We start from the raw sequence: 12,522 nt of genomic DNA on the forward strand, positions 1-12,522 counted from the left end.
CGTACTGCATTACAGCCCGATTAGAATAAAAACATATCGTACTGCTACTGAACTACAGCCTGATTAGAATAAAACATATCGTACTGCTACTGAACTACAGCCTGATTAGAATAAAAACATATCGTACTGCTACTGCACTACAGCCTGATTAGAATAAAAACATATCGTACTGCTACTGCATTACAGCCTGATTAGAATAAAAACATATCGTACTGCTACTGAACTACAGCCTGATTAGAATAAAACATATCGTACTGCTACTGAACTACAGCCTGATTAGAATAAAAACATATCGTACTGCTACTGAACTACAGCCTGATTAGAATAAAACATATCGTACTGCTACTGAACTACAGCCTGATTAGAATAAAAACATATCGTACTGCTACTGAACTACAGCCTGATTAGAATAAAAACATATCGTACTGCTACTGCATTACAGCCTGATTAGAATAAAAACATATCGTACTGCTACTGCATTACAGCCTGATTAGAATAAAAACATATCGTACTGCTACTGCACTACAGCCTGATTAGAATAAAAACATATCGTACTGCTACTGAACTACAGCCTGATTAGAATAAAAACATATCGTACTGCTACTGCATTACAGCCTGATTAGAATAAAACATATCATACTGCTACTGAACTACAGCCTGATTAGAATAAAAACATATCGTACTGCTACTGAACTACAGCCTGATTAGAATAAAAACATATCGTACTGCTACTGCACTACAGCCTGATTAGAATAAAAACATATCGTGCTACTGCACTACAGCCTGATTATTATACTGTTATTTTCAAAAAGATTTTTGATACAATTTTGAGACATTCTGCATAAAGATTACCCTCTACTTTTGGTTCTTTAAGTAGGCTACATCTTGTGTAAGTACATCATTTTTGTACTTTCACTCAAGTCAACTTTTTCCACCCCTGCACTACACAGTCTCCCCCCCCCCCCCCCCCCACACACACACACACACACACATTGATCATTGGTCAACCACACAGAGGTCTCTGTTTGCTTAGACTTCACTTGACTGTAAAGTCAAGCCTTGTTGACACATCTGCTCTCTCTCTCTCTCTCTCTCTCTCTCTCTAATGTCTATCACATGTGTCTGTTTCTGACATACAGTATGTGTAGTGAGATTATTGTGTTAAAATGATGTTCTAAAGAATGATACACTGTGCTACAGACGGACACAATACGCTATACTGTCTCACACATACACCATGAATGATAGACACTGTGCTACAGACACAATATGCTGTACTCACACATACACCATGAATGATAGACACTGTGCTACAGACACAATACGCTGTACTCACACATACACCATGAATGATAGACACTGTGTTACAGACACAATACGCTGTACTCACACATACACCATGAATGATAGACACTGTGTTACAGACACAATATGCTGTACTCACACATACACCATGAATGATAGACACTGTGCTACAGACACAATACGCTGTACTCACACATACAACATGCATGATAGACACTGTGCTACAGACACAACATGCTGTACTGTCTCACACATACAGTACACCATGAATGATAGACACTGTGTTACAGACACAATATGCTGTACTCACACATACACCATGAATGATCACAGCCTCATCTGTCCATGCTACATGTATCAAACAAACAACATTTGTTTTACACAGAGTTGGATTGAGAAATCAGACAGGTTTTCCCCTCAGATCATTGGATGACCACGAGCAGGAACATAAGCTATACTTGAACAGAGCAAATAAACAACCACATCGATCCCCCATTCCAAGCATTCCAAATTAACCAAAACAAGACTGCAGGCTATGTCCAGTCAATGCTGACAGGGACACGCACGCGCACGCACGCAAGCACGCGCACACGCACACGCACACACACACACACACACACACACACACACACACACACACACACACACACACACACACACACACACACACACACACACACACTAATCAGGCAAATTGATCATTTTTCAAGCCACATCTGCCAACCGTCCCTGTACAGTGCTGACCCCGATCGATTACTTTGACAGACCTAGTGCAGACAGACAAACAGACAGACAGACAAAATGTAGTGGTGAAAACAACTGACAATAATAGAGGAAGCTCAGGAAGGTGCTGAGAGTTCAGTAAACAACAAGTGAAACCCTAACCCTACTATTCTGGTCAACCACAGACAATATCTCAATATCAATATATATATACATTATATACTATACTTTAATGCTCTCCAATCTGGTGTGGCAGAAATAAAAAAAACAGTTCATTCAGAACGCACGAGGCATGCCAAAGATCTCTTTTATCATAAATCAATAAATGGAAATGTACCTGCCTACTTATCTGCGGTGCTTTTGAGGTTATGTGGCCGGCCTAGAGCCTTAGCTCCTCGGACATTGCTCCAAAGGCTATTGAACAACAAAGGCATAGAGAAGCAGCTAGCTTGGGATTGTTGTTGCTGCTGTTAAGTTGATACTAAACTGATTTACAATCTCTTGACAACAGGAAAAGTGTTTTTCTGGAGGGTCTAGTAAGGACTGTGAGAAATTGCATGGCCAAGTTCATTGCTTAGAGCTCTCTCTCTCTCCTCAGTAGCTCTCTCTCTCTCTCTCCACTCTTCTCTCCATTAACCGCCTGACAGATCAGTAATAAACACAGCTTGTCACCTTCAAGGCCTGCCCCCAATCCCCCCCCCCCACTGTATTCACTGCTCTCTCGCCCTTTCCCACTCTAACTCCCCTCTCTGTCTATATACCCTTCATCCACTGAGGCTCATTGGAGCCGAAACCCGATTTATTTTTTTCCCCCGGCCGCCTCAGAGAGGCAGCACATTCTCTCATGTACCCCAGATAGCCCTGGAAAAAATCAAATAAAATGCATGAATATTAAATGGAAAAGCCATGAATAAATTACCAAAAAGGACTTCCTTCCGTCTATCTAACCTCTCTGTGTCTAACTGGCCGACAGAGGACAAACGAGGAAGAGAGAGAGAGAGAGAGAGAGAGAGAGAGAGAGAGAGCGAGAGAGCGAGAGAGAGAGGAGAAATGGAAGCAGGAAAACAAAGCGGCTATCTGGGGAGGGAAGGTGGGGATGCTATATGTTTTATTTTCCATTTTTACCTGCTTTTATGATGATGAATTAAAAATGGTGGACCCTCTTGTAAACAAGTGTAATGCTTTATGGAGTCGTCCACAGTTAATTCGTTTTTGTATGGAGTTGTGCTTGAAATGTACTGTAATTCTAATTCTACTAATACATTGTTAATAAATACTTCAATCAATCAACAATCTGGGGAGGGAAGGTGGATCTGGGTGGGCCGCTGGTTAAATAATATTCTTTCTCTGCTCTGCTGTGTAAACACAAAGGGGGGACCACGGTGGGGTAACAGTGCAGCTGATGGTTACTAGAACAATGTTCTACCCCACGGTGCTTTCTGTGGGGTACACGAGGACGAGATCTGAGATGCAAACCTGAAGGAGGATGAAAGCCATACATACTGTAAGAGCTTATTATAATATTATGCGTGGGAAAACATGCAAATGACATTGAGGAAAACAGCTGGAAGGAAAGCACGTTACACATCGGATACGATGCTTAACGCGGAGCAAACAAAGTGTATAATTTGTGGGCGATGTGTTTCTCACTATAGTCCCTGCTGGGCAGGCAGGCACGCGCGCACATACACACACGCACACACACACAGTAGCTGTTGAAAAGGAACAAGTAAATATAGATTAATATACACCCCCAGGCTACTGAATATGTAGGAGGATTATTACATCTCAATAGGTTTATATGTTACAACAGCATATGGATGTGAATACTGAATAGCAAGTACTACACTGTGTGTGTGTGTGTGTGTGTGTGTGTGTGTGTGTGTGTGTGTGTGTGTGTGTGGCGTGTGTGCGTACGTGCGTGTCTACAGACCAGTGAATGCTCGGATTTTACACTAGACGCGTTGTGAGCTTGTACTCTACATCTGCTATTTTCATCATTCAACCAACCATACTACTACTCATTTAGTGTTCGTCAGTGAAAGAAAAGGGAGTCGACAATAGTTTTTCGTCATAATGTTAGTGGATGAAATGACCACAGGTATAAGAATCACAGGCACAGTTAAGAGTAATAATCTACAACTAGTAACCACTGAAGGGATACGTCTCTCCAGAGATCTATATATGGCCTAAACAGATCCAAATAGGTCTATTTCTCTCCAAACAGACCAATTTCTCTCCCAGAGGAAAGAGTTGTGCAGAAACAATGTTCTGTACTGTGATAATGCAGTATGAAGCTACAGATGAATTCAGAGAGCTGGCGTGGCTTTGGATCAGTTGATTAATGATTACTCTGAGCCGACACAGCAATGAGTCAGCGCTACACCTGACAAAAATGTAACAATGAGTCATGCTACACCTGACGAAAATGTAACAATGAGTCATGCTACACCTGACAAAATTTTGAAGAAGCACCCTGCCATTATCGTCGTTAAGTTTCACGAAAATCTACTTTAAAATTATGTAAACGTTTGTAATGGAAAGAATTATCCGCCACACGACAACAACAAGCAGCCAGGAAGAGGGAAGCACGGGCGGAGCCTGGACCCAAGAGAAAATAGCAAGAGGGTCCAACATTACTTCCCCTATCTGCGTGAGGTTGGTGGACACATTATTAGGAGAGGGGAATAATGTTGGAGTCTATTCATTTCCAATGAGAGAGTGAACGTGCATTGCGTCTCGGTTTCCCAGAAGCCCTAGCAAGCCATGTGACAGATTTATTTTCCGGTCACGTCATCAATCACCCTCAAGATGGCTAGATGGCTGCGCACACACAATAGTGCGGTCGTTGATCTTTATAGCCGTTTATCTCGGAATTACGGCTCAGATTGAGCTGGATTGAGCAATGCGCCGATGTTAGTGGCTCTAAAAACCCAATGAGTGCCACCTGGTTGACAAAAAGTGTTGTACAGGTGCCAGAGAAAAAGGACAAATAAAAGGATGAATAACTGTGCACTTCGGATTTAAAAAAAAAGGAAAATAAATTAATTAATCAAATTAGGGTACAGTAGCTATAAACGAGATTATCTCGTTTTGGCATAAAATGGCGTTAGCGCACGTTTAAAATATTGATGCTTCTAAAGACTCTAAAATAGACATTCATCATATTGGCTTTAGCGCGCGGTCGCTACTTTTGGGGGCCTGGAAACGGCAGAGTATTACAAGCGAAATAGAACGAGGGTCTATGGTGGCAATAGCAACAGTGCCCGGGGGATTTAGTGGTCCAGGTGAGTTAAAAAGGGCAGACTCTTTCAAATGCTCTCTCTCTCCATTGATGTGGAAAGATCAGACAGCAGCATAAACCTCTCTCTCTCGCTCTCTCTCTGGCCTTTAGAGAGGGTTTGAAATATTAACGGAAGAGCTTGCAGGTACATCATTTTGCAGCAGTGGCAGGTGGCAGGGGGAAAATATGTCCTACTATAAAATACACATACTGTACTCCAACAACACCTACAGTAGCCACGGCTTGTCCCTCAGGCTGCGTGACAGACAAATCATGTCGTTACACATGGCTCTTGTGGAGTTTGTGTGTGAATTTGTGTGTGCGCACGCGTGTGTGTGTGTGTGTGTGTCCACACGTGTGCGTTAGGCATGTAACGTAAAATCGATTCAACTGGTGACAATTTTAATGAATCGCCATCTGAATTGTGATGCAAACTGAGGGTGTGTAAAATAAATTGAAAATAAGAGATTTGATTAAAAATAGTTTTCAGTCATTTGCTGCTGGATTGAAAAGAGAATGAGAGAAGAAAATGTAAAGAGAATACTGTATTTAGTGTAAGATAAAGCACGTACATTACGTATGTACAGTACGTATGTACAACATGAAGTTAGGAAACCTCCTACAGGTTCGCATGAAGCACCCGGGTCACAAATGGTATGCTATTCTTTTTCTTAGTTTACTAATTGTGTTTTACTGCTTGGCATGACTACATTACTTTATTTCCATAGGCTTTTTGTACCTTTTTGTTTTATTTGATCTCACTTTTATATTTTCCGCTGTCATGATGCTATGGAGCTATTTTAACTGCTGTTCAGCACTTTCCAACGCATTTAAAAAAAGAAGTGCTTTAGCATTGTATGATAGCACAGCAAAGTGCAAACTATGCTATCATATCAGTTTATCTATCCATCTTGAATCTTCTCCTTCTTGGACCAACAGTAGCCCATTTTCCATCAGCACCCTGTCAGTTAACCACACAACAAAATGTCTCTTTAAAAAAAAGTCACACCCGTGTGAAGTGAGGGGCTCTCTTGTCATCGTACAAATTTACGTCATATTTGGCGGACATTTGACCTAATTTCTCCTTTCATTGTCAATGGCAAATATTGAGACGTGTGGGGACAACAGCTGTATATAGGAGGGGCTAGCAACCCTCAATAAATGCTGCCCACCCAATCAGAAATGATACAGATATGTGAGGTATTATATTGGCTAATATATATTATGTTGGCTAAAAATAAATATTCTCCATAACGTTTGACTGGGTGGGCACAACGCACGTTTGGGTGGTGCTCATCCATCGCTCTCTGACTGAGTCAGTGACCCCGCGGTAAAATAAACAAACTAAAAAATAAATTAAACAGAAAGACTTACAGATCTTGTGCTTTCCTTTCATGGGGAACTTGACCATCAGCTCCTGAGCGTTGGTGACCATGAAGACGAACGGAGAGGAAGACTCCTCGCTGACGCCAGGGAACTGAAGGGTTAAAATACAACAACAACAGTCACATGACAACAGTCACCATGACAGAGGAACTGTATATTCACAATGTGTACAAGATTAGTAAGACAAGTAGTACACCAACAATTTCTAGTCATAGTTTTATGTTGACAAAATTAACACTACTCATCTCAAACATTCCTGTGTGGGGGAGCGTGAGGCATTCTGAAACAGTAAACAGCCTTCCACAAACAAAAACTTTCCAAAAAAAACAAACATTGGAAGCACACAAAATGTCTAGTACAGTAGCTGAACCATTAAGATCTCAATGCACAGGGCTGTGTCACGATTACGAATGTAATTGTCACAAAATAAATTGTGATTATTGATTTAATTGTGTTTTTGGCATTGAACTTTGGAACATCACGGATAAAGAATAAATACATTTCTGTTAGCCTGGTAATCAAAAAATGCACAGGACAACTGTGAGAAATAACAGAAATAAAAATATACAAAGAAATTACCGACATATTCATTATTTTTACCTATACAAATTATTTTTATAGGTACAAATACAATCGGTTATTGTTCAGCATTACAAAATTGTCGTGCCCTTTCATGCCTTTTAGGATATGATACACAGTCACCATCATTTACTTACACACACGTATCATATATCACCACCCATATATTATAATTCAATAAATAAAAAATGTGGGACATTGTCAGTAAGTCCAACTCTCTCCTCCTCTTCCATATCACAATTATGCATAATATAGTGTCATCACATTCCTGTCTGTTGCACCACTATATAAACGGACAGCATCCGCCCACAGCGACGTGCATGCACGCGTACAGAGGCCCTAGGAGAGACACCACAGCTTATAGATTGCTCTCTCAGGTGAGAGAGAGAGAGAGAGAGAGAGAGAGAGAGAGAGAGGTGGGAAATGACTGACATTTCATGACAATGGAGTCATCTTTCCGCTCATACAATTTCCTCCAGCGATATCAGATAGTAGTGATTCCATGATTGCGTCGTAGCTCCATCCAGGAAGCGGCAGCTTTTCATGACAGGCAATCACCCCCCCCCCCCCCCCCCCACGCCTCTTACACACTCACAAGCTCTCCATCTCTCTCTCTAAGGACCGCTGAAGGTTGTGACAAGTTCAGGGATTTTAAGGGATATCAAAACAGCCGGCAAACCATCTGTGTGTGTGTGTGTGTGTGTGTGTGTCCTGACAAACTGGAGAGAGTTGGCAGATATTTATTTCAGACTATACAGTCCATGTCGACTTGGCAGTGATACTGCTTGCTAGTCCGAATTTTGGTCAGCATTTATTGAGGGGACGGGCGGCCCGTTGAGATGCTATCTATCTATCTATCTATCTATCTATCTATCTATCTATACGAGTGAGAAGAGCACACTTTGTGTCAGCCAAGTCATAGACAGTGACGTATGCAGAAGTGCCGTTCACGCCTGTGCTGTATGGTGATACTGTACATCACCAACTTCACCTATATGCGTTCTCAACCCAGCTTTGTAGCCGTTCGCAGTTTCCCTTTCCGTGATGCGGTGGACCGATTACAGAGCACCCGCACGACCTGCCCAGCAAGGAAAAAACAAACAAAGGCCAAAGATAAATCGATTGCCGTCTGCCTTCGGTCAAAAGGTACGCTGTGTGTGTGTGTGTGTGTGTGTGTGTGTGTGTCTCACTCGGACATACAATATCCACGGAGAAACAATAACACGTATGCATGGCGTTCTAGTACAATACAAATACACGTAGGTAAAACATTACATACAATACAAATACACCTAGGTAAAACGTGGATCCGGACACAATTCCGATGGAGCATTAGTCCGACATGCAGAAACAACGGTTTCGAACATGCGCTGCTCCAGCGCTTGCATTTATGGTTAGGTTAGGGATAGAGGTAGATTGTCGGTCTAATGACCGTCGGACCGAAACACGTGCCGGAACTTAGTACTGAAACCATTCAGTCAAGCCATTCTCTGGTGTTGATGTTGACGTAGATTTACATCACGTCTAATCCAGCGGTTAAGTGCAGGTGACGTGAATTTACGTCATGTGGTCTTTTCAGTGGTTTATGATAGATGGCGCTCTTTGCCAACATATTCTAGGTGGTTAACCCATTCTGACCTGAGATCAGATTCTACAAATGTCTGTTTGAAAATGACAGTTTTCTGAAAAAGCTATGTTTCTATGATTTTATCTCAGATTCTTTCCCCAGACTGCGTCCCTGGTCAAAACAAGTGTCATTCAACAGTCCATAATAACCAAAGAACCGATGATCGCGGCCACAAAATGTCTCCTCCGGGTGAAAGAAGAGACGACCGTCTGTCACAACACTCACAGCGTTTTCCTACAAGCGGATCACATCTCGGTTTCCTTGTGTTCAGTGAATCTGTAAAGCAGTTCTTCTCTAGTGTTGTAAATGGTAAATGGTGCATTTATATAGCGCCTTTATCCAAGATAAACATTACATAGATTACATTCACACACATTCATACACCGATGGCAGAGGAAACCATGCAAGGCACCAACCTGCACATTGGGAGAAATTTGGGGTTCAGTGTCTTGCTCAAGGACACTTCGACACTATAACTGTGGAAGAGCCTGGGTTCAACTTCGAACTGGCACCCTTGTGGTTACCATCCGGCCACTCTACCCCTGAGCCCCCACCGCTGCCCCCTTGTGTTCAGTGAATCTGTGAAGCAGTTCTTGAACGTTGTGCTCAGTGAAACGCAGGCAGTCGCCTCGCCGTGTTCTTTCATCCTCCATTTGCTAATTAGCATTTAAGGCTGTGGAATATACTGAAAATCACCCCTCCCCCTCTCCCATCTAATTGTTTCCATACCACACTAATCAAAAAGGCATGATGAATGGTGGCTGTGTGACGAGTTAGCTTAACTCAAAGAGGTAGACATGTCAACAATACATTATAGATACATCAGAAATGGGAAAAGGTGCATTTATATAGCGCCTTTATCCAAGGCGCTTTACATAGATTGTGCATTACATTCACCCATTCAAACACTGATGCAGGAGGAAACCATGCAAGGTACCAACCTGCACATCGGGATCAATTAGGGCGTCAATTCATCGTCTTGCTCAAGGATACTTCGACGCCAACTCTGGGATTGAACATCCGGTTACTCTACCCCTGAGCCAATGCCGCCCCATGAAGTGATCTTATGCAGCCGAGGTAGACGTGTCAACAATACAAGCTTCACAACAGTCCCACATAATCAGCGGTTAAACTGTCAGGGCCACCAGAACGCACCGAAGACTTGCCTGGTGGGGCCAGTGAAAACAACCCCTAGAAATTAAAAACATTAACATCTAATAATTTGAATTTCACATTATTTGCCTGTAGTGCAATTCAGTGTAAAACCGTGTATGCACACTCCCTAGAGGCCAAGGAAAAACCTGTACTTTTCACATCTGCTCTTTATAGCCCCACCAGGAGGCCGATTTATGTGAAGCCCATTTTTTGATATTTCTGATTTCGTCCAAATTCCACGCTAAATCGGTACACCTGATCTCTATAGTCATGTGATCAAGACGGGTCTGTTTTCTATCTCATATTCCATCCTGATTGGCTAAGATTAGCTTCTGAAGTTTTCAGGAGTAGCCCGTTTTGAACAAAATGCCACAAATCATGAACGCAGCGTCCGATTGTGGTGAAACAGGTCGTTTCGAGGAAGCAATCTGATTGGTTGAAACAGCCATCTAGCCGTGGTTCAAACGATCACCACTCCACACCTAATCAAAACAAATAATTCAGCTGCTCTGTTTGTGGCTAGGCTAGCTAGTTTATTGGGACATTTGTGGTCGTAGTGAATACATCTTTCATTAAAAAAAATGTTTATTCAGCAATTTTCTTAGTTTTAAGGGTAACTTCAGTGATGCTTGCGGAACTCGACTACATCTCGTTACTGACCGCATCACTGTCGTGGCAATAATTACGTTAAACCACACCCTCTCGTGTAATATTGCTTAATTCCCACTAGGCTGAGGAAGAAATACCACTTGACATTTAAAAAAAAACCACTCCTATCCTGGTGGAGACCTGTGACCCGAAGGGCACTTTTTCTAGTTGGATGTGACACGATACGTCTTGAAGTGAGCTATACCGACCCTGATGAAGACCAGTGGGTCAAAACACAGTTTTGAATCACAGTTCAGTTCATCTGAACAGGGAGAGAATCACAGCCCGGCAGAGATGCCTGTGGCTAATACCAGTAGCTCTGCGGGGTGTTGGGGGAGGGGGAGAGAGAGAGAGAGCACAGTGGCTCCAATAGGTAGACCACATATCCACAATAAAGCCCTACTTCACTGCGGTTTGTACTGTGTGTGTGTGTGTGTGTGTGTGTGTGTGTGTGTGTGTGTGCGCGCATCAGCTCTACACAGATACTCTTTCTCAGTGTGGTCCAAAACACAGTGAGTTAAGAGCAGCAGCAATTGAGGAAAACAACATCATCGACAATAAAGCCAACTATAGCGGTTCAACTGCCAGCGTTGGGCAGCGGGAGCCCAAAAACCTTTTGAGTCTAAAAGCTTGTCAAGCTCGACAACAAGCCAACACTGTTCCCCTCATATACACATAGCTCTCTCTCTGTCTCTCTCTCTCGCCCTCCCTCCCTCTCTCCCTGGCCCGTTTCAGCTGCTGTCGGCAATTAAGGGCAGGAGAGACAAGTAATCTCCTTCTGGGCTGTGGGGCCAGAGCAGAGCAGAGCAGGCATGTGGAGTGGGCTGTGCAATGTGCATGGGGCTGCTGCCTCAGTCCTCCTGGCCCGGCGCTACTTGCTTGGCTGCACTCAATCTCAGCCCAATAAAAAAGCCCTTCATTGGCAGTGCGGTGCAACCGAGCCAGACTGCTTGGGAGAGCATGTGGGGCTTTTAAAACATGAGGAGGGTGGACCGTGGGGGATGGAAGCGTAGAGAGAGGGGAGACAAGAAAACGGATAAAGACAAAAGGGACACGTCGGAAAAAAGAAAGAGATACTTGGATACAAGGACCGAGGGAACAAAGCATATAGATGCAGAGATTTAGATAGATACTGTATATAAGCTAAAGAAAAGGCAAACTGCCTCCCACAAGATGTCAAAGAGAAAAAAAACATGAAATACTGCTTAGCTGAGTCGATCTGTCAAGGCTGTGTTCACCCGGAGAAGGAAGAAACAGATGTGTTCTTTCTGAGCCATAAGCTCGGAAATACACCCCACAGCGGGTGGGGTTGACAGTGTCAGGAACTGAACTCTGGTCTACGATGTAGTCAGGCCTGTTTTCACCGAATCCATCCGACAAATTAAAGCCCTTTTTCTGGCACAGCTTGGTTCAACTACATGCCCCTGTTTGCCTGTTAAGACCTTTAAAATATATAATTTCTTCTCACGATACAGAGAGAAGTCCCTGGACGGGCGCTACGCCAGAATGCTACTGTATGTATGTGCAGCGCTAAATGCCAACCAGGATGAACAAGCATCTATATGTAGGACCTGTCACAATTATTACATCGCAAGTATTCCAGATAATAGCAATTACTTGCTGGAGCAGCCATAAACTACACAGGTTCATCCAGATGTTCTGGGCATCTTTGTAAAGTTAGTGTTAGTAAAAGAGTAACGTTTGAGCAGTCACTTTCCCATTTAATGTAGTAGAAGAGCCGACCGTTTACACCGCAGATATGCCGTCTTGCCTACAGGAAATGCATCTTAGATATGCACCCACTACATTAACGGTG

The 12,522-nt window shown here is 42.9% G+C and overlaps 1 protein-coding gene across 1 annotated transcript in view; it reads right to left on the reverse strand.

Annotated features, from left to right (window-relative positions):
* The window catches only part of trip4 (thyroid hormone receptor interactor 4), a 66,642-nt gene that overhangs the window by 27,215 nt on the left and 26,905 nt on the right, over positions 1 to 12,522 (reverse strand). The window contains exon 12 of the mRNA XM_080761193.1: positions 6,686 to 6,788. Coding sequence (XP_080617319.1) covers positions 6,686 to 6,788 — 103 coding nt within the window. The remainder of the gene's footprint in view (positions 1 to 6,685; positions 6,789 to 12,522) is intronic.

This window comes from Protomyctophum bolini (assembly GCF_963924005.1).
Source record: "Protomyctophum bolini genome assembly, chromosome: 1".
Classification (NCBI taxonomy): Eukaryota; Metazoa; Chordata; class Actinopteri; order Myctophiformes; family Myctophidae; genus Protomyctophum; species Protomyctophum bolini.